This window comes from Periplaneta americana, chromosome 10 (genome assembly GCF_040183065.1).
Source record: "Periplaneta americana isolate PAMFEO1 chromosome 10, P.americana_PAMFEO1_priV1, whole genome shotgun sequence".
Lineage (NCBI taxonomy): Eukaryota > Metazoa > Arthropoda > Insecta > Blattodea > Blattidae > Periplaneta > Periplaneta americana.
The window spans coordinates 91,939,607-91,963,966 of record NC_091126.1 but is presented as its reverse complement, the minus strand read 5'-3'; the positions used below and the strand labels follow the sequence as shown (position 1 = coordinate 91,963,966).

At 37.6% G+C, this 24,360-nt stretch overlaps 1 protein-coding gene across 2 annotated transcripts in view; it reads left to right on the top strand.

Annotated features, from left to right (window-relative positions):
• Positions 1 to 4,901: 4,901 nt before the first annotated feature.
• The window catches only part of LOC138707887 (uncharacterized), a 54,932-nt gene continuing 35,473 nt past the window's right edge, over positions 4,902 to 24,360 (top strand). The window contains exon 1 of one of the 2 annotated variants that reach the window (XR_011334415.1): positions 4,902 to 4,984. Coding sequence is in view for 1 of the 2 variants with exons in the window: in XM_069837920.1 (XP_069694021.1) it covers positions 21,954 to 23,699 (1,746 nt within the window). In the remaining variant the exon portion in view is untranslated. Of the gene's footprint in view, positions 4,985 to 20,520; positions 23,722 to 24,360 lie in introns of those variants that run through there. The other variant, XM_069837920.1, reaches the window with a different exon arrangement.

The following is a 24,360-nucleotide window of genomic DNA, read 5'->3' as shown; positions in this document are numbered from 1 at the left end:
AGAATTTTTCTCCGTTCCATCACTCTTTCATCATATGATGACGCAGAATATCCGCATGGAAATATCATATGTACTTCGGTACATCAAAATATATATGATATGCGTAATAAATCACTTTGTGATTTAAGACGGCGCCTATACCGTCGGATCCCGGCCAATCAGTCACTCATTCAAGTGCACCTCAACACATGTATGGACTTCGGTCCTGCGTTCATAGACATCTATGACGTAGTGTAGAGGGCGGCCACTAGAGGGAACCCAAGAGATGGAGCTTAATCTGAGACTATTCTAACCAGCGTCGGGGTTGTATCCGGCGTGGCTTAGTGGATAAAGCATCAGCACGTAGAGCTGAAAACCCGGGTTCAAATCCCGGCGCCGGAGAGAATTTTTCTCCGTTCCATCACTCTTTCATCATATGATGACGCAGAATATCTGCATGGAAATATCATATGTACTTCGGTACATCAAAATATATATGATATGCGTAATAAATCACTTTGTGATTTAAGACGGCGCCTATACCGTCGGATCCCGGCCAATCAGTCACTCATTCGAGTGCACCTCAACACATGTATGGACTTCGGTCCTGCGTTCATAGACATCTATGACGTAGTGCAGAGGGCGGCCACTAGAGGGAACCCAAGAGATGGAGCTTAATCTGAGACGATTCTAACCGGCGTCGGGGTTGTATCCGGCGTGGCTTAGTGGATAAAGCATCAGCACGTAGAGCTGAAAACCCGGGTTCAAATCCCGGCGCCGGAGAGAATTTTTCTCCGTTCCATCACTCTTTCATCATATGATGACGCAGAATCTGCATGGAAATATCATATGTACTTCGGTACATCAAAATATATATATGATATGCGTAATAAATCACTTTGTGATTTAAGACGGCGCCTATACCGTCGGATCCCGGCCAATCAGTCACTCATTCGAGTGCACCTCAACACATGTATGGACTTCGGTCCTGCGTTCATAGACATCTATGACGTAGTGCAGAGAGCGGCCACTAGAGGGAACCCAAGAGATGGAGCTTAATCTGAGACGATTCTAACTGGCGTCGGGGTTGTATCCGGCGTGGCTTAGTAGATAAAGCATCAGCACGTAGAGCTGAAAACCCGGGTTCAAATCCCGGCGCCGGAGAGAATTTTTCTCCGTTCCATCACTCTTTCATCATTAGTCAACTTAGCTCAGGCATGGAAATCCTGACAGAAGAGTCTGTGGTTCTCCAGATTGGTGTTGGATGTGGGATTGACAATTCCACCCTGTAAAAAAATCAACAATTGAGAAGCTGGAAAAGAATGCAGTCAGATTGATTAAAATATGACGACCAAAGGCAAGGATAAAGTTATATGTTTTGAGTCTTAGAAATAATTGATGATGCACAGATATTTTCGAAGTCTCAGAAAGGAGGCACTGCACATGATCAGAGGACAAGCAATCAGGTTCAGAAGTTGAGGTAATAATATCCATTCTGTTTCATTGTATGTAGTCCCTAAGTAGCTATAACAAGTACCAGCTAAAAGAATTTAGCATAAATAAGTAGTGTGATAAAAGTTTTTCCACCACTGAGAATTGTGCCCTCGATTGTTTCTAAGACTGTACATGGAATGTACTGTCTTTATACCAGCCAGTAGTCTTAATAGTATATTATGCAACGAGCCTATAATGGCAGTAATTAAGACATGAGTGAGTTTCATAATTTTCATACAAGCGTCTTAATTACCATTATAGGTAAGATGCATATGACTGTTTTTGTTTGACCATAATTAAATGTCCTAGTTTTGAGTTTTTACAAATATCTTACCTTGTTACTTTACTGATAATTAAATGGTGACCATGAGTGTATTTTCAGCGTGTACTCGACTATTGCAACAGATCGCAGGCATGGACCATGAGTGTCTTTTCAGCATGTTCCTGACTAGTGTAACAGGTGGCAGACATGGAGCACTTTTGCGTCTATGTAGTATTTATTGATTTTTTTGCAGGGCTTTTGTTTGGAGATTTTAACCTCAAAGCAACACACATTAAAATACAGAAAATAAATTCAATTTATTAGAATATTATTATATTATCGCATCTGCCATTTTGGATTGCAGCTTTCAAGGCTTGTAGGTTGTTGCGCGTGTAATATTAATCAGTATTGCATATACATAGTTGGATTAACATAATGAATAATGTTTGTTATTAAGGTACATTTACATCACATGTAATTAGCGTATTATAATATGATCGAATAAAAATATACTTACAGATCATATATCACAATTTAAAGCATTGCTGGAGGTTAGGGTGAGTGGTAAAGTGGTAACTGGGGGAAAGGCATATAAGGATCTGCATTGTTTTAAAACTATGGAGAGAAATGTCAGTATGGCATAGGATTTGTTGCTAATAAGAGGATTAAAAACTTGTAGGTTTCATGCCTGCCAACAAATAAATTTCATGCCTGTGAATTAAAAGTATGTACAGTACTGGTAGTGGCAAAAAAAACCGGATCGACACTTGTAGCTGATTTCAGAGCCTTGTTCACTCCAGAGCACGATATACGGGTAACTAAGACTTTCGTGGTTCGAATCCTGCCTGGGAAGGAAACTTTTTCTGTTCCTTATTCAAATTTATTCCCAATACTTTTTGATTGCAGCGATATTTTACTACTTAATTAACTTATTCCCAGAACATGAATTTTACCAGCTTATTTTCTAATAGCTTTCGAAATGGGCTACGTCAGCAGTCGAAACTACAACAATTTCAATAGATTACTCGCTATCTTGTGAATGCGGGCGTGGCATGCGCAGTGGCTCATTTCGGGAACTTTAATTATTCCGTCATTCCGGTTTTTTGCCACTACTGTACATATTTTAATTGTTGTATAAATATGTTGTAATGCAGAGATGAGTTGAAACATGTTTCATCATGCAAGAACAGTGGCGATTCCTCCATGAAGGTTATGAGGATGATCCTACAGTTTAATTTCGTGCCTCTGATGATAGAAAACCTTTTAATTACAGATTTTGATTTTCAATGCATTCCTTTAAGCTTCCACTTTCTGTCGTGAGTTGTCGCCACTGCACAGCTCAGAAATATCTTGCAGCAAACGGTTTTTTCTAGCAGTGAAGTTAGTGGACAGGGAAGAATGCGGAGGGAGGGGTATGGCTTGAGTTTAACCTCATTTGAGGATATGACCACTTACCCTAATACTACGACCCTTCTTTCTGGATGATGGAGACTCTCTCAGAGACTACAATAAAAATTTTCAAGTACCCTTGTAGCCTTCTTAAATGTAATTCATTGATCATTTTAAAAGAATAGAATAAACGAAATAATAAATAATTTAAAATGATATAGTATAAAAAATAAAATTAATAAAAAACAAAATTACACGAAGGTAAATAAATTAAGCTATAAGTACAAGAATTAACAGAACTTTCAGATGACAGGCAAACCGAAAGAATATCTGAAGTTGTATTTGATCATTTAGAAGAGTTTAACTGTAGCAAGAAATTAATTGCGCAAACGTACGACAGAGCATCGGTAAATATCGGGCAGTACAATGAGTTAGGAGCCATTGTCACAACTAACTTCACTACAAATAAATTGCCAGTTCCAGAACGGTGAGTCAAAGACTAACATAGGCCTACTTGTATTTATTTTGCATGCTCTATTATTATTATTTGGGGAAGAAATTTTCTCATGAAATTTCGGCCAGTATATGGGACCGGTGCCCACCCAGCATCATGATACACTTGGGGAGCTATGAAAGGTGGCAAAATCCGGTTGCGAAAGCCAGCTGTAACGGCTGGGGGGGGGATCATTGTGCTAACCACACGGTACCTCTATTCTGGTTGGATGATCGTCCACCTCTGCTTCGGTATGTGAATGTGAGGCCAGCAGCCAGCTGGTCAATCTGGGCCCTTCAATGGCTGTGGGGCCATGGATTATTATTAATATTGTTATATTAATAATAATAATATTAGTTTCTCTCTTGGTCATTAGTTGTCAATCTCATATCCTACATACAAAAAATATCACGAGTCGCCACTGTGCAAGAACATATAATGATCTGCTTATCATCTTTTCCTCTCAACTCTTTTCCTTTCTTGCTGAGGTGATGTGATTCACGTGATCCATATATATTATGAAAACATTGGAAAGCCAAAACACATTACATCAACCAGTGAATTTTCTTCATAAAAAAAAAGTTGTGCAGTTGTAAAAATTACATATTGCCAATAGATGTTAAACATATAAAGTAGGGATCCTGTCTGCATACAAGAAGGGATCAAGTGACGACTCACAGAGTACTTCACAAATAGAGATATTGCCATCACTGCAAGTACATCATTTCTGCTGAACATTGAGGATCCAGACATTGACCCTGATGATTCTGAGGAAATCTCTATTTAAATCAGCTTCAATTATTCAGTATTAAAAAAAAGTGATAATTATAACAGTATCTATAAATGGAATTTTGATCATCTACTTTATTTTAAAGTATATTATTGAAATCTAGTTCTTTTTTTCGCTCGAAAATAGCTTACATATAAGTTCCGTCTAGCGGGATTCAGTAATAGTCAGTTGGCATTGCCAACTTGGCAACACTGATACGATCAACGAGCACAGAATACAATAGAGTAGACACTAGCATCTTAATACCATTGGACGGAGTGAAGCCGGTTTGATGGACCTGACGCCGCAGAACATGTAGGCATATTGAAGTTAGTTAATTTATTAATTAAAACAACGATGCAACATCACAATCAACTGCCCATGTGCTAACCGGGAGCCCAATGTTTTGGTAGCATCATAATGGCGACTGTCCACAAAAGCGGCTTCACCTCAAAGCTGTTTATATCTACTCTATGCATTCTGTGCTCGTTGGATACGATCACCGTGTTGAATAGCAGAGGTGGACGACAGTTTAATTTTGTTTTCTATAATTTTGTTTCATGCATATTGCTGTCATTCTTATTTAGTACTGCATAAAGTAAGTTACTTCAATTTGTAACTGTCATTTGCAATTTATTAGAGCTATTATTTAATGTACCTAAATAATACTTGTATTTATTTAATAAGACCGATTGTGTACCTACGCTAAATGCTTAACAAACTTTGCACTACAGTATATGAAGTTAACTTTCTTACGGTACTTTTTAGAAAAATGTGGAGTTGCTTTGCATTTGAATGCAGAAGTAGACCCGAGAAGAGGTTTGTTATGAAAGTTTTTCCACGGGACGTAGTTCGAAGGAAAAAATAAACAGTCTGTGTGAAAAGAGGTACCCAGGGGTGGCTCGTGATTATTTTTGTTGATGGGGCCAGATATTTAACAAATTGGGTCTATATGACTGTAGGACAGCCGCGGCGAAAATGCGACTCACGAGCACATTGTGGCTCGCAGTGCTTTTCTCTTGCTTCCTACCTACAACCCCCACCCTCTTACTCACTGGAGTTAAACTCCGTTCTATTTGTATTTGTCTCGGACCTGCGAGTGGCGTATCGTCGCAATATCTCTCTCGAAACCATGTCCCTCTATAAAAAACGAAAGTTTCAAGTAGGATGGGGGGATGCATTCTTTTGCTTACAATATGATGAAAATATTAAATGTATCACAAATATTACTAGGAAAACGGTTGTATAACATAAAACGGCATTATAAGTTACTACATGTTACTGATGAAACATTAAGAGGTTAAGTGTTATTATTATTATTATTATTATTATTATTATTATTATTATTATTATTATCTCTGTACGTCGATTCTTTTACAGCAGATGTACGAATAATGCGGTTAGATTTTCAATTTAAACTCACAGATTTACAATGTGACGTTAAATGAAAGCTAGATGTAAGGACTTGACAGATATTGAACTTTTCAAATCTTTGGGAAAAAATAAATATTTGAAGCTTCGTTCTTTCGCTTGCTCTGTTGAAGCCATGTTCGCTGTAACTTACGTTTGTGAAAAATTATTTTCAACAATGAAAATAGTGAAAATCAAATTTAGATCACGTCTGACAGACAAATACCTTCGTGATCAACTACGATTGGCAGTAAGTGACATAATTCCTGATTTTGAAACTTTGTCGCAGAGGCATTCTGAAGACAGTTAATTTTAGGTTGTGATAATGTATCCTATGTTTTCTTGTTCATTTCTTTCTTCGTTACACGTCCTAAACAACTTCCCCTTCGGTTGTCCGCCTCCCTCCATACAGTCCATGAGGATTTACTTGTCTAGTCCCTTTTAGAAAGAGAGAGAATGCTCACCATCTCTCTCTACCCTCATTTATGATGGTCGACACTCCTTCAAACGACCACGAGTTACCAGTGGCGGCATTCTCTTCCTCTTCAAATTCTGACTCCACTCCGCCAGAAAGTTCGTCCATGTCCGTGTCGTCCAAATTGATTACGAACGAATAATAAATTTCCATCTACAAGTCCATCCTTCGCCCAATAAAATTTTTCAACCTTTTCTACGTGTTTATAGGCCTTCCTCTAAGTTTCTTCCGTCACTTTTGTAAGTGCGCTCATTTTTAACCTGTTACACACGTTTTTTAAGAATCCTATTCGGGGGTTTCTTTCCTGGAGATCGCAGCACGCTTCCAATTCCGCTTCCGCTTCCTTTTGTTTTTTTTTTTTTTTTTTCTATTTTAATCCTGTTAACACCACGAGATGATATATCTGTCGCTGCAGCAGTTCTTTCGATAAAACTCGGCACAGATATTGTTTGTTTTCCGCATTTCAGTGCCTCATATTCTCCAGTAAAGAATTTATATGCCTTAATAACCATGTTCATACCGTCCGACTTCAAGGCTTCCCCGCGTTTTCCCATATTGCCTACCATTATTATTAAATACAAGAGCACAACACTCATTACAATATTTAAGGTAACAGTGAAACCATGCATCTCCGAAAACATTTTAATTTGTGAATTATATTATATTAAATTGGTACAACAAGATACAAACTCGTCCACACCTGTGGAGTAACGATCAGCGCGTCTGGCCGCGAAATCAGGTGACCGGGTTCGAATCCCGGTCGGGGAAAGTTACCTGGTTGAGGTTTTTTCCGAGGTTTTCCCTCAACCCAAAACGAGCAAATGCTGGGTAACTTTCGGTGGTGGACCCCGGACTCATTTCACCGGTATTATCACCTTCATTTCATTCAGACGCTAAATAACCTGAGCTGTTGATACAGCGTCGTAAAATAACCCAATAAAAAAAAGACACAAACTCACTTCACTATTCACAAAATACTACTAACTAATGAACTCAAACAACCCCGAAACGCCACTGAGAGATCCACTAATTGGGTTTGCAAAAGTGTGAAGGGAGAAGGGAGGAGAAAGGGAATTCCAAGAATTGTACAAAAGAAAACCTCTTGCCCGTCACATCTGGTGGCAATCGGTAGACAAGGACCTCAGACAAGGACAGTAGAAATCACGCCAACTTAATCCTCATGCACTGTAGGTGCTATGCACGTTGCAGCTTACATAGTGGCTCGGTGCACCATGGCCTTTTCGCCACGGCTGCTGTAGGATATCGGTAGTGTGTTTATGAGAATATATGTTGGCTAGATTGGAGAATGGGGGTGATGTCATGTGGTCGACGTATGTGAGAAGGTTAGTGGGTTAATTGAGGTGATATCTCAGTGACATGAGGTCAACTTAGTGGGAAGGTTAGTGGGTTGCTTGAGGTGATATCTCAGTGACACGAGGTCGACGTAAGTGAGAAGGTTAGTGGGTTAGTTGAGGTGATATCTCAGTGAGTTTTATTTACTCTCGTGTTGGTTTACGTCGGCCATGTTGTGACGTCAGAATCGTTTGTCAAACTTGACGAAAATTAAGCGATATCCTATAATAAAAGAATCCCCACTTTTATCACAGGATAACTCTTCTCGGGTTCTCAGACAGGTGAGTTGGAGATTTGCTTTCAAGCTTTCGATGGCTAGCTCTGCCATCATCTTCAGGGAATGAAATGATGTGGGACCATGTCTAGCTGGTATATATACAACAATAGGGCTTCCCGTTACTGGCCAATCAGAAGCTAGTTCCTAGTCCCGATTGCCTGCCGGATTCTGGTTGGTGGAAGCAGTGGCCAATCAGGAGCTTAGTTGCTGGTCCCGACTGCCTGCCGTGTGCTGGTGGTCGAAGTGTATTGATGGCAGGCTTCTATGCTGTACTCAGCTGTAGGCGGTCGAGACTAGGAACTAGATCCTGATTGGCCCAAAGCGGAAAGCCCTACTGAAGTATATATATCAGCTAGACATGGTCCCACATCACTTCATTCCCTGAAGATGATGGCAGAGTTAGCCATCGAAAGCTTGGAAGCAAATCTCCCAAGTCACCTGGTTGAGAACCCGAGAAGAGTTATTCGACATCAAACTCCGGGAAAGCCTCAAGTCATGCTTTTATCACAGCTACAACCCATTGGGACATGATAGAATATCCACCGGCCACTGAACGAATATTGCGCAGGTGAAGGTTACTTATGTCCCAGACACTATAAGAACTTAAAAAAAAATACCTTGGATTTATTGATTAGTAAAAATTATCACTGGGAGAACTATAAACCCACCTAACCCGCCCTAAACACTTATTTATATACGAAAATCGTCGTGCGTGAAGGACTACGGCCATATTTCGTTAATGTAAGAGTTTCAGTTCAACATAGTAATAATACTACATATCTAATCAAACCTAACCTAACTTCTCTCATAATACTACACACCTAATCTAACCTGTCACATAATACACACCTAGTCTAACCTAAGCTAACACATAGTACTACACACCTTTAGTAACATTCCTCATGTTTAGTATTTCGTTTGCATGTATTGCTGACCCTGCTATTCGTGTTGGTAGCCATCTAGTGTAAGTGGATCGTAATTCCAGGAAGAAAATATGGCGACTTTCGTAATAATTACATTTAGTTCCGTTCGGTTAAATGAGCGTTGAGCGGATTCCGCCGATTTTGGAATAGATACCGACGCACTTAGGTTAGGTTAGTTTAGGCTTTTATTATCGCGTCAAGATGAAGGTGAAAGCGATTGAGTGTGATTTTTTGTTTTCTATGTTGGCAGTTCAAGTACGTCGGTGTCAATTCCAAAATCGGCAGAATCCGCTCAAAACTCGTTTCACCGAATTGAAATGTGTTGTGGCTATGATAAAAGTATTGGTTTATAATGCCACATTGGCAGTGATGAAACTGTGCAATATTTGTTCAGTGGCCGGTGGATACTCTACCTTGTCCTTGTGGACAATAAGGGTATACCAACTGTATCAGCAACACAATGGAACTTTCAGTCCCGAGTTGTATCCTTCGTTAAGGAAAATAAAGCGGAGCTACTGAAATGCTTCGAAAGAATTGAAGAGGGAAATGACTAAAATGAATGGATGATATAATGGCGTAAGAAGCTTTTGACCCAAAACCATGTTAAATAATAATGAATTTTTGTGTTTTCTAAATTTCTTTTATGACTTGAAACATGTTTATATATTATACAATATAATACAGATGCAAACTGCAATTAGATTGAGCATATTTGATTTATTACAACATTTTGAGTCAGCTGTAATCGAAATAAGAGCGAACACTAACAGATATGAAATAAATGTCGATGATGAAGAAGAATGTTCGTTTCCTCCAAGAAAAAGTCTGAAACTCATTAGGCAAGTAAACCTGTCGGCAGATGCCAAAGAAGTACGTGATATCATTATCAACCAATTCAGTGGACGTTTCCTGCAGTTACATATATTTGGACGCTTTAATAAACAACCCCACTGATTTAATGCATTTTGAACATGCACTTTTTATAATTAAATAAAGTTGGTGGGCATAGCAGTGAACAAATTTCGCACAAGGAAATGTTTTCTGCATCAAAGTTTGAACCCTATCCTGGTTTCCACTCATTACTGCAGCACCATCATATACTTGAGCTATGAGATTATTTTCTAAATTGAAAGTTTGTAGACTTTGTTTTAGAACCTCGCTCAGACCTTTAGCCTTGAGATTGTTTACCTCTTTGAAAGAAAGAAATCTTTCCACAGGTTTACAACCTTTTATGTACCTCAAAATAATAACAAATTGGCTTTTGCAGGTTATATCTGTTGTTTCGTCAGCCTGCACAGCAACAAAATCTATAGAATTAATGTTCTGCTTTATACAGAATGTTTGAAAAATACGGGGCATAATTTCGGGTATGTATTTCCCACATGTAGACAATCAAAATAGTTCATTACAACATGTGTCCGGAAATGCTTCATTTCCGAGTTATGGCCTTCACAACATTGAAATTCACTGGAACGTTTTTCTTTCCGCAGGTCGTTGTCATTACAGAAGATGTTCAAAATGTCCACCTCCTGCTTGAATACAGACCTCACATCGATGTCTCATTGACCTGCGAACACGATCCCAAACTCCAGGAGTATTGCGTATGTCCTCAGAACATGCCACAATTCGATTCCAAAGGGATTCCAAATCAGGCACCAGAGATGAATAAACCAATGATTTTAAATGGCCCCACAAGTAGAAATCGAGAGGGTTCAGGTCGGGTGAGCGTGGAGGCCAAGCAATTGGGCCACCTCTACCTATCCATCCATCAGGAAACCTTCGATCCAAGTACCAGCGAGCCGTACGACTAAAGTGTGCAGGAGTGCCATTATGCAAGAAGTGAATGTGTTGACGATTGATCAGTGGAGTGTCTTCTAAAACATGAGGTATGGTGTTTTCCAGGAAGTTTGTGTACGCCTGCCCCGTAAGTCTGTTTACAAGTACATGGGGTCCAACTAATCGATCACCAATGATACCGGCCCACATGTTGAGGGAGAACTGCACCTGGTGATGAGATGGAACAGTTGCACATGGGTTTTCATACGCCTATACATGCTGATTGTGGAAATTTGTTATGCCATCTCGTGTGAACTGTGCTTCATCTGTAAATAATACTAAGGCAGGAAAGTTCGGATTTACACCACACTGCTGCAAGAACCACTGACAGAACCTAACTCGTGCAGGGTAATCTGCTGGTGACAGGACCTGTACATGTTGCAAATGATAAGGATACAATTGATACTCTTTCAACAGTCTCCAGACAGTCGTATGAGGAACATTGACTTGCAACGCTACCCTTCGTGTGCTGATAGAAGGAGTCATGTTCACAGCCTCCAGAATCTCCTCCTGTACTTCTGGAGTTGTAGATCTTGGTCGTCCCCTTCCCAAACCAGGAGAGTTAAATTTTCCACACTCACACAGACGGTAATGGAGACGTACAAATGTCTTCCGATCTGGACATTGTCGTTGTGGGTACCTCTCCTGGTACAAATGACGAGCCAGCGCAGCATTGCCGTCTGCCTTACCGTACATGAAGTGTATCTCTGCCAGCTCTTGATTTGAATACATGTCACACAGTGTAACGCCTACACAACACTGAATGTAACCTTCGCCTCGGAATGAACTGTCAGAGTGCCCTCTTAATGTCTCCTTTGATGGCAACGACCTGCGGAAAGAAAAACGTTCCGGTGAATTTCAATGTTGTGAAGGCCATAACTCGGAAATAAAGCATTTCCGGACACATGTTGTAATGAACTATTTTGATTGTCTACATGTGGGAAATACATACCTGAAATTATGCCCCGTATTTTTTAAACACTCTGTATATTCAATGCATACCTCATACATATTTTCTAATAATTCATTTTGTGTAGAGTGAAGTATATTTAAAAACAGAAGTATTGTTTAAGTGTTCATCCAATTCATTGTCAAGACTGGCAAGTAAAGATAAGTCTAATAAATTTCCCTGATTTTTGTTATGGTCTATCAGTTATAATCCGTGAGTTTCGCAAAATACTAAACAATCAATTACTCTAGTATATGCCTGTTTTTTGTGGCCTGTTCATTGTGCTTCTGGATTGAAATTTTGACCATGGAATCAATTTGTGCTACAAAATCTACTGTCCCAAATATTTTAAACTTACAAGCATTTTTATATCTAAATATATTGCACTTTCTTCATGTTTTCTGATGCACCCACTGAAATGTTTTAGATCATCGCAACCTATCGATGTCCACAGCCCCTCGCCCCCAAACAATAGATAATAGAAAGAAAATAAACTTTATTTTTCGTCACTTACAGTTAGCCACAACTTCTTTGTAAACCACGAATTGCAGAAAGTTCTCCCTTTCTAGCCATTTGCTTGTGTAAAATTGAAGTCATTAGGTTGATGTGTGCCTGGTCGTTTGACATCAAGTTTATCTTCTTATTTTAACGAAGAAAATGATATTTTTTAATAGGTAATCCACTTTGTCCATGTTTACATACTTTGCAGCCATGCACTATTCGAAGTTTACACTGACACTTCTAGAATTAATCCACTGTGCATTGGCACTGCAACTCACAGAACAACAAATATCTGTGACTTTTGCTTCTGTCCATTAGGCTGATTGGGCCCCAAGCATAGCATATACTCATAATGGTAACTTCATAACACTTCGTGAATCTCTGTTGATAGCAAACACAACATTGCATGCCGCACAACATCGCAGTTGAGTGCTAAAGTGATTCAAGTTGTGGGGCACTGTGACGTGTGCCCCAAACTCACAATATTTAGTGTCGTACAATCTTTGACGTTTTACTGACACATCTCGTCATGTGACGAAATTTACGTAAACAATTATTAATCCAGTGCACTGTCCTAAACAAAATTTATGCATTTTAAAAGCAAAACGAAAATTTTTGTGGGACGAAATATTGGTGCGGCATGGCCCCTAAGGACTGGCCGCCTCTGATGGTTCCCTTCAGATTCTTCAGACTTATGCAAATTAAGTAGGCCTTTCTGTTTGATCTGTTTTCATGAAATAATCTACGTGTTTTGTTCTATTTTAATGAATGTGAATTTCAATTTTTACTTTAACAGGTAAAGTGCAGAGAAAAGGAAGGATGAAAAATAGAAGCTGAATAACAATGCTATTACGAGAAATTGACTGTACAGAGAAACTATAGACACGAAGGAAGCCGAACAGGTGCATTTTGAAACATGTCAGAAAAGGGAGGATGGAAAAAGGAAGCTGAATAGGAATGCTATTGCGACAAATTGACTGCACAGAGAAGAACTAGACATGAACGAAGCCTAACAGGTGCATTTTGAAGCCTGTCAGAAGAGGGAGGATGGAAAAAAGAAGCTGAATAGGAATGCTATTTTGACAAATTCACCGCACAGGGAAACTCCAGACACGAAGGAAGCCTAACAGGTGCATTTTGAAACATGTCAGAAAAGGGAGGATGGACGAAAGAAGCTGAATATGATTGCTATTTCGACAAATTGACCACACAGAGAAACTCCAGAAATGAAGGAAACTGAACAAGTGCATTTTGAAACATGCCAGAAAAGGGAGGATGTAAAAAAGAAGCTGAATAGGAATGCTATTGCGACAAATTGACTGCACAGAGAAACTCCAGACACGAAGGAAGCCTAACAGATGCATTTTGAAACATGTCAGAAAAGGGAGGATAGAAAAAAGAAGCTGAATAGGAATGCTATTGCGACAAATTGAGAAACTCCAGACACGAAGGAAGCCTAACAGGTGCATTTTGAAACATGTCAGAAAAGGGAGGATGGAAAAAAGAAGCTGAATAGGAATGCTATTGCGACAAATTGACTGCACAGAGAAACTCCAGACACGATGGAAGCTTAACAGGTGCATTTTGAAACATGTCAGCAAAGGGAGGATAGAAAAAAGAAGCTGCATAGGAATAGTGTTGTGACAAATTGACCGCACAGAGAAACTCCAGACATGAAGGAAGCCGAACAGGTGCATTTTGAAACATGTCAGAAAAGGGAGGATAGAGAAAAGAAGCTGATTAGGAATGCTATTTCTACAAATTGACCGCACAGAGTAACTCCAGACATGAAAGTAGCCTAACAGGTGCATTTTGAAAGATGTGAGAGAATAGGAAGGACGGAAAAAAGAAGCTGATTAGGAATACTATTGCGACAATTTCACCCTACAGAGAAACTCCCAACACAAAGGAATCCACAAAAGTCTTCGAAATTTCTAGAAAAGAAACATGAAGTCATTGGTACACCATTTGCTTCAACTTCAGTGACAGGCATGTACAAAGGTGAAGGTGAAATTCTGGGAATCTTTTATTGTGAGATATCGCTTAATTTTCTTGAAGATTAAGAAACATGGAATTTTTTTCTATTTGTTGTAATTATTTTAACTGTTATACTTTATTGTACTTTTGGAAGATTAAGAATGTTTTCAATTTATTTATTTTTTGAAGGTAGATTGATCCCAACTTTATTTTTAAGAGAAGAGAAGAGAAGAGAAGAGAAGAGAAGAGAAGAGAAGAGAAGAGAAGAGAAGAGAAGAGAAGAGAGGAGAGAGGGGGGAGGGGAGGGGAGGGAAGAGAAGAGAGAAGAGAGAAGAGAGAAGAGAGAAGAGAGAAGAGAGGAGAGAGGAGAAGAGAAGAGAAGAGATATTTTTGTTGCTCCCTACATGGCATTTTCAGTTCCACTTTTCTGCGCTAGATGTCACCCAACCTAAACCCCTATTTCCTAGTGGAGGGAATAGTGGGCAGAGCTTCTCTGTTTTGTTGTTTCGGATTTAACCAAATTCCCTTCATTTTTATGCGTAGATTGTTGTGGGGAACTGTGGTTTTACATGTTTTAGATTTGTAAAGTTTTACATAGTTTTTGGATGGTAGCATAATGTTATTTTTGTTGGTAGGCAATGTTTACTGCTTGGTGGCAATCAGAGGAGTTGGGTTAGGTTAGTTTAGCTGACTTTTGCTTAGGTTTGTTAGGTTTAGGTTAGGTTGTGATAGGTTATGTTAGGTTACAGTTGAATATACGTTTTCCCTAAAAAAATTTTATTACCGGTACCTTTTGAAAATCGAGTATAAGTTCGTCGTTCGTGAAAAAGAGTTTGAAAATCGTGGAGTGGTCGTTATCCAGAATTACCATAAAAAATGAACTCTTTCATTTTTATTGACAATAAGATATCAACATAATTCTATGATACCCTATCTACTATTAAAACAACCCATTCAAATGACAACATAAAATAATGTAAATCGTAATTGCTTTATAAGAATTCTATACTGTAATTTAATTTAATTTAGGTTAGGTTAGGTTTCACTCTTTCTGGTTGTTTCGCTTTCCCAATTAGATATATATCTTTGCCAAATAAAAAGAAATGATCTTAAATGTCATTGTTAAGATGGCTTTACTTTCGACATTTTCAGAGCACAATTGAATCGCACTTTTTTTTAGAAAGTAACTAAGTCAAAATTTGCCATTTTTGTTTTTATTAGCCAAATTATTAGTACTTCCAAGACACACTGATTGGCGAAGAAATGAACTTAGTCAGACCTTTCCATGTGTCTCTAACATCACCGTGATGTTTATACTACGGTAAAGAAAAGAACTAAGTTAGGAAGTTAGTGCGTTTCTTCACAGTTTGGACATCGAAACATGACAACATATCATTTGTAACTCTGTTATTGTACTGGTACAATGAGTTTTGGTATATTGTTAAACTTGCTTAAGAAACATGTGTTTATACAGACAACAATGTATGTTTGTATAGATAATAATAAAGTAATATGTTGTTTACATAATCATTATTATTTTATCCTTAAGGGGGTCCGGAAAGGTGGAAATCTTCAAATTTTCAATTTTTTTTTATTTTTTTTTATTTATTCATAATCTACAAAATTTCCCCTTTCCAATGATATATGATACACATATATTATTGTGCTCATAAATTGTTTATATCATTGTTTATAAAATACATGGTGGGGCGTGGCCATAATGGTTTGACAGTTCACACAATAAAATTTTGTATGTTCGTATTTCGCGCCTTGGAGGTAATTTATTTCTTAAAGAGAGATATTTATGCATTGGATAACCTGTATAGATGTCGCTTATCGCTGTCTGTTCTTCATTTGATTGTTAGTTTCGGTTTGAAATCGTATTTACGTGTAAGAGACAGACGTGTAGTGTTAGTGCTAGTGAAGTGAATAACCAGTGCATTAACTATAGAGTGCGGAAGTGATAGTGTAGTATACTTTTGATCGTTCATAATAATTCACATCAGTGACAGGACACAATTATAATTATAACAGGGCCTGGGGCCGTTAAATAAACTTAAACGGAATTCATTCCGTTATTAGGCTAGATTTATATTTATAATCATATGTTAAACAATTATAATGTAGTAGAGGCCACGACTTATATCCAAGATCTAGACTTCAGTATTAGTCAAGAAGTGACCGTAGAAGCTGAGGATAGTAATGTAACCCCTTCGCCTCAATTACCATTACAATCAGTAGAAACAAATTACATTCAATTGGAAAACACTAATAAAAACCCAATAATAAGACAAACAAAATTACTCTTCAAAAGTTTTACGAACGAACACAATTCGCAATACGCCATGTTGAACCAATCGAATAGTAACACGGAAAGTATGGATACTTCACCGATTGGAGACACAATGCCAGAAAATAGATAACTACGACAGGAACAGAAAATACAGTTCACGACATGATATCTACCCAAACTAATACAATACTAGAAAAAAATTCCCGTAAACCTACGACACACAAGATTCAGACGAACCCTAAACTGAATAAACCCAAAATCCAAACATCAACGTTGCAGGATAAAACAAAGCCCAACTCGCAAGAAACAATCATATCCACACAAGATAGGATAGCCCCAAGAGACCAAATTACGTTAATTGAGGAACAAGATAAGATAGAATCAGCAGTGAATAACAAAACTCCACTAAATATTACGTATTATGATCACGATACTCCCCCATATACTGTTATCATACAAGCCAGGGAGGGAAATATCACAAAGCTACACCCACTACAAATGGGGAAATTACTATTTGAATCCAAAATCATGGGTATACAGATAGTTAAAAAGATTGGATACAACAAATTGGAGTTGACCTTTGACTCGTATTTTTATGGAAACCAATTTATCAATTCCAAATTTTCAGAGCATAACAATCTAAACTGTTACATTCCGACATATAATACCACTGTAAAAGGGATAGTGAAAGGTATTTCCACGGATATCACAGAGGAAGAAATCAAGAATTTCGGAAAGGCTACAGGAAATATCCCCATCCTACACGTTCACAGATTCAAGAAAAAGATATTAGGCGAGGACCAAAATAACGAATATATACCTACTACTACCATTGCCATAACATTCAGAACCAAGTATATACCGAATCATTTCTTCTTATTTTACAACAGATATCCAATACAGAAGTACAATATGTCTATTATCCAATGCCGAAATTGCTATAAATTCGGGCATGTCACTAAATTTTGTAGGAATAGACAAACCTGTCCTAAATGTAGCGGTAGTCATAAACTCATGGAATGTACATCAGAAAATATAAGATGCCCCAATTGCACCCTGACACACATAGCTACAGAGGACACGTGCCCTACAAAAAGGATGGAACGAAACATTATTGATAAAATAAATTATAATAACATATCTCGATATGACGCAATCCAAATAGTGACTGGGAGGGAAACATGCTCTACGATTACACTGACTGCAAAGAACTCAGAAAATACACAACACTTCCCAATCTTAAAAGGGAATCAAATCAACACAATTAAAACTTTGGACAATACCCAGGACACAAATATGGGGATTAAGAAAATGGATCAGAACCATCAACAATACAAGCAAAACCCCAGACAGAAATTTGAGACTGTAACAGACCACAATCCAAAACGGTCCAAAAGAACGGCAGAACAAAGCACCAAGAACCATTCATTCACTGAACTTTTTTCTAGAGAAGATCAATATACTAACCACTCCTTTTCAGGGAAAGCCAGTAAAATACAGAAACCATTAAACAAGTTACAACCAATGGAAGAAAAGAGGAACGGTGGAAGTAGTAGCTCATCAACCAACAAACATGATAGTCGACTTCAAATAAATACGACTAAAATCTTACTATTACTCCAACAACTATTCCCGACTGCAACAGAAGAACAACAGAAGATATTGTTTGAATTGCAACTCGAATGCCAACCAGGGATTTGTCATTAATACAATGGAATGCGAGGAGCATAAAAAATAAAAGAGAAGAACTTGATCAATATATATCCAGAAAAAATACGGATATAATTTGTATCGCAGAGACATGGCTACATCCGAAACACTCATATACACCCCCACAATATTACATTATCAGAAATGATAGAGATCAATATGAGGGAGGGGGAGTACTAATGATGGTATCCAAACATATTACCATCAGCGGAACCTCAATAATATCCAATTACAACCAATCTTTTCAAGCCATTCAAATAGAATTAGAAAACTATATTATCATAGGTATATACAACAGCCCTGGCAATTACATATCCAAAATATTTTGGGAACACCATTTTAATATACAACAAAAGAAAAATTATATTATAATGGGTGATTTTAATCTACAACAACCTATCCAAGACACTAGGGATGGGAAAAAATATAAATTTTTAGAAATTTTGAATAAACATAATATAACCATCATCAATAAAGATTGGCCTACAAGAGTAGGATACCATCAACAGGAAGATAGCTCCCCAGATTTAACATTCATATCGGAAGAATTAATACCATTTACAATTTGGAATACAACTAATGAAACTATGGGAAGCGACCACCTTATCATTGACATTAAAATTAAAAAAAGAGGCCCAGCCTTATATAAATCTATTCAAAATTCACCTAGAATAAAACTAAACCTCAAAACTTTTCAAGAAGAACTGCAGCAACATAAATATCACACAATAATAAACGAACAAAACATAGGTACGTGGACAACCAAACTGATGAATATTGTGGAACATCACAACATTAAGAACCAGAATAAGTCCAATAAACCGTTTACTTCCAAAATCAAACCCCCATGGTGGAACAATGACATCAGCAAGGCAATCAACCAACGAAAAACATCATGCACAAATTTTATTAAACATAAAACCCAAAACAACTACATAATATATAAACAAAGTCAGGCAAAAGTAGTGAAATTAATAAAACAAGCCAAAAGAAACTCATGGAAAACATATTGCTCGCAAATAACACATAAAACACCTATAGGAAAGATATGGCAACATATTAGATGGTTCAATAACAAATATCAGGGACGGACAAACATGTTACAACTTAACATTAATATGCAACAAGAGTTCCTACGCATGATAACACCGGATGAAGTACCACAAAATATTCTTAACAAAAATAATAATGATAATAATTACCATCAAGATATAGCCATGGCCGAGCATCTTCTTGAACCAATATCATTGGCAGAAATAAAAAATGTATTAGCCCAAAAACGCAAAACTGGGACATGCCCAGGCCCAGATCAGATCACCTACCAGATACTCCAAACATTACCAAACCACTTTTTACAGGGATTAGCCAAGTGCTACTCAAATACAATTACCTCGGACAACATACCGGCTTCATGGGCACAATATTATGTAATACCAATTCAGAAACCTAACACCAATGGCTTGAAATGTACTGATTACAGACCCATTATATTAAGTAACACATTAAGGAAAATATTTGAGTCCATAATCACCAACCGAATTGCTTTCTATATAGAAAGGATGGGAATATGGCCAACTAACCAATTTGGATTCCGAAAAGGACACTCCACAGTACATGCAATACTAATGTTACTCACGGAAATATATGCAGCATGGACCCGAAAAGAATTCCTCATTGTTATAGCATTGGACATATCGAAAGCTTATGGTAATATTAATTTACAAATACTAGCAGACACACTCAGACAATTTGACATTCCCAAGGCACCCCAGGACTGCATAATAAAATTAATGACAAATAGGCAACTAAGATTTCCACCATCATACCAAGATACCAGAACAACCAACAACGGGATACCCCAAGGATCAGCAATCAGCCCTCTTCTGTTCACCTTATATACATCCCAAATCTTCCATCTCCCATTGACACTTTCAAGAATTATCATGTATGCAGACAATATAATCATTACCGCCAGGATTCCAACTACAACACAGGATCAAACCATTATTCAGCAGCTTCAGATGGACATCACTGTCATACAAAATTACCTCATAAGCTTGGGACTACAATTAAACGCCAATAAAACACAATATACCATCTTTTCCTACCAACGGACTATGCCTATTATTCCTTACAGAATCCTTATATCGAATATAGAAATTGTCGCCAAAACCAAAATAACGATCTTGGGAATAACGCTGAGTCACAACCTAAAAATAAACAATCATTACGAAAATATTATTCACAACTCTTTTCAAATACCTAGCTCACAAAAAGTGGGGCAATCACCCCAAAAACTTACAGATTTTTTATAACAACGTATTCCGGAGTGTGCTCGAATATGCTCTCTCCATACTACCTCAACCTAACAAGCAAATTAAACAGACGATACAACAACTGCATTACTTAGTGGCAAAAAAAATCATTGGCGTCAGTGGTAATCCACAAAAGGAAACCACGTTAAGAGAGCCTATATTCCACTAAATATGAGACAAAAACGCATGGCCTATAAATTTCTAACTTCAGTAGGTACGAACTGCACATCAACACTATACAACAAGATAAAAGGAGTCATTACCTTATATGAAAGAGAACCACAAACACATAAATTTCAATTACCACAGATATATAGGATATTTCAAGTGTTATACTTATTACAGAAGGCCCCAATACTACCCAGGTATCCCGTATACTGTATTCCATATAACACTCTAATCCAAACAATTCCACATGATATTACTACTTTTCATAAACAGGACATACAAACCTCCAAACTATTCACGGAATATCTTACAAACGTCCATACTTCACCACAACAGACTCACATCATATTCACGGATGGTTCAAAATCCAAAGACGGAGTGGGGGCAGCATGGATCAACCAAATGACGCACACTTCAGATAAAATTAAACTACCCAATGAAAGCTCTATCTACACGGCAGAACTGATTGCTATAAGACAAGCATTAATTGCTAACATCGAGATCAGGGATAGTATAATCTTAATTTGTTCTGATTCTAAAAGTGCCATACATACAATTACAAACACCTCAATTCACACCCGATACTCATGGCTTGAAATAAACATAAAACAACATTGCCAAACCTTGGCACAGACAAACTTTATTAAGTTGATCTGGATTCCAGGGCACGCCAACATAAGTGGAAATGAGATAGCAGACAAAATGGCTAAAGAAGCGACAAAACATCAACATACCGCATTCTCAACTACGCTACAAGACTATATTCGTTGCCAGACAGAACAGAGCCCTGACTTATCAGAGAGACCATTACATCCATGGTACAAGAAAAAGAATGTTAATAGAGCATTTATCTCTTTCATATCAAACCTCAAATTGAAAACAACACACACACCCAAATACTTACATTTAATTAGACAGAGAGAATCACCCCATTGTATATGCCAAAAAACCATAGGGGATATTAATCACATCTTTTTTCAATGTGAACTGTATAAACATGCTATTGACGAATTACTTAATGATATAGGGAAATACATTGGATATGGGCCATGGAAAATACCGGAATCACTAACTAACAATGAAATGTTATTAGGACGTCTTCTATACCAACATATGAAGAAATGTAAAATAAAATTTTAAGTATAGAAATGATGGTAACGTTACACTAGGTGTGAACAAGCGACACATATGGTAAATTAGGAAGCAGAAGGACGCCAAAATATCCCCGACAAAGGGAAATATGACGTTAGAAAAGAAGACGATGATGATGATGATGATTTACGTGTAAGAAAGTTGTTTCGAGAAGAAATCTGTCTGAACTTCTGCGCTCTTGTTTTCAGTGTATTTTATAGTGAAGTTATAATTTGTGGTTATTTTATCATGGTTTATAGTAAACTGAAAGTGTTCAAAAAGCGAAAAAATGTGGGGATACCTATACAAGGACAAGTGGTAGGCTCACATGGAGAGTGTTCCAGCATAAATAACAATCAATTTGCACCTCCACCTAGCAGTAGTCAGAAGAAGTTGAATGGTTTAGAAGGATACAGTGTCTATGAGGAAGAATGTAGTGAAACTGATGTAAATCATATTTTTAATTTGAATATATTGTGTGATGTGTTTTTAAATTACACCCAATGTAAAGAATGTGGTAAAAATGGTCTAAAACTGGAAGCTGACCGAACAGTTGGATTAGCAACACTCTTCAGACTGTATTGTGATAACTGTGAAATTAGTAAGATATTTTGCAGTTCATATGAACGTCACAATGAAGATAGGCCTAGTCCAAAATCTAAATTTTATGATATCAATGAGCGCCTGGTGTATGCACTGAGGGCAATAGGTAAAGGTGCAGCAGCTGCTTCTGCACTTTGTGGTATAATGAATCTACCACCTCCACCTCAGAAGTTTGGAAAATATAATGAATTTATTGGAAACATTGCTGAGGATGTAGCCATAGAGTCCATGAAGAATGCTATTGAAGAGGCTGTAGTTGAAAATAACAACATAGGAGATCTTTCAGTTGCCCTCGATGGTAGCTGGCAAAAGAGAGGCCATACTTCTATGAATGGTGTAGTCACTGCCACAAGTGTAGATACTGGCAAGGTTATAGGTGTTGCTGTCATGTCTACATATTGTAGATGTCCAAATAAAAAAGAACATTCTGAAAATTGTACAGCAAACTACAGTGGAAATAGTGGAGGCATGGAAGTGGCAGGAGTCGTCAAAATATTTCAACAGTCTGAACCTTGTGACAAGGTGAGATACATAAATTATTTAGGAGATGGTGACTCGAAGGCTTACAAAGCAATCAATGAACTGAAGCCATATGGAGAAAATGTACCCATAACTAAACTGGAATGTATAGGCCATGTGCAAAAACGTATGGGCACAAGACTGCGGCGACTGAAAACATCTTATAAAGGCAAAAAACTACAAGATGGCAAGAGTTTAGATGGCAAGAACAGACTTACTGAGGCTGTTATTGATCAAATTCAAAATTATTATGGCATGGCAATTAGACAAAATGTGAACAGTGCAGAAAACATGAGGAAAGCAGTATGGGCAGTTTTGTTTCACATCTCCTCTTCAGACGATAAGCCTAACCATGGACTATGTCCTGAAGGAAGAAACTCATGGTGTAAATATAACAAGGCTAAAGCCACTGGTGAACAGTTTACACACAAACGACCCTTACCTCATGCAATTGTAGAAGTAATAAAATATGTATTCAGGGATCTATCAGATATTCAACTACTGAAGAAATGTCTTCACGGCCGGACCCAAAATCCCAACGAGTCCATCAAGAGTGTCATCTGGACAAGGATACCAAAGACAGTGTTTGTTTCCATTAATACATTGCATTTTGGAGTATATGATGCTGTGGGAACATTTAATGATGGAAATATTGCTAGGTGTGAGGTTCTGAAAAGGTTGTTGACAAATGTTGGATTTTTCACAATAAAATCTCTAATTATTTTGGACAAGGAGAGACTGAGGGCTTCAGAAAAAGCTGTAAAAGACATTGAGTCAAGGGCAAGACAACAAAGAAGAGCAGCAAAAAGAAAACTGCAAGATGAAGATGAGGAGGATGCTGACAACCCATCATATGGTGCTGGAATGCATTGACAAACTTTGAAGCCGGTTTCCCGTAAGTTGTAAATTTTTCATATAAAATTTACTTTTTCTCAGGATCTACTTGTCTGAATTGGTTCAAACTTAGAGGATAGAATTATTGAGGCCCTGAGCATATTTTAACACGGGATTTTTTTAATTTTTTGCATTTCAAAGAAGTTAGGGTCTTACAAGCATTGAAAAATGTTGTAAAAATGTCTACTTTTTGAAAATTTGTTTTAATTTTGAAAACAATTAATATTTTTAAAAATCCCTGTGTTAAAGCAATCAGAAATGTACATTATACAACCCATATTTTTTTTCAAAATTATAATCCTAACAGTCTCTGAGAAAAAGAAAATTATATGTATGCATATTTAACATTGCTAAGATAGGACCTTTCCGGACCCCCTTAAAGTATTTTCTTAACAGAGAAAGTTGTGTGCGTCAATATATGAGCCAGTAATTTCACTAAGATGACCCCTAAAATACAAAGACATGATGAACGTTGTCAGCATAATATTATAAACCTGCCCCTCTTCCAATTAGCAGTTCAAAGAAGTCTTCTATATGAGGCAATTATAGGTTAATATATTTTGCATTCATGATCTTAAATCGAACCAATGTGTGCTGTACGTGTATTACAAAGGACAGGCTCGAAAGGGAGCCAGTGATG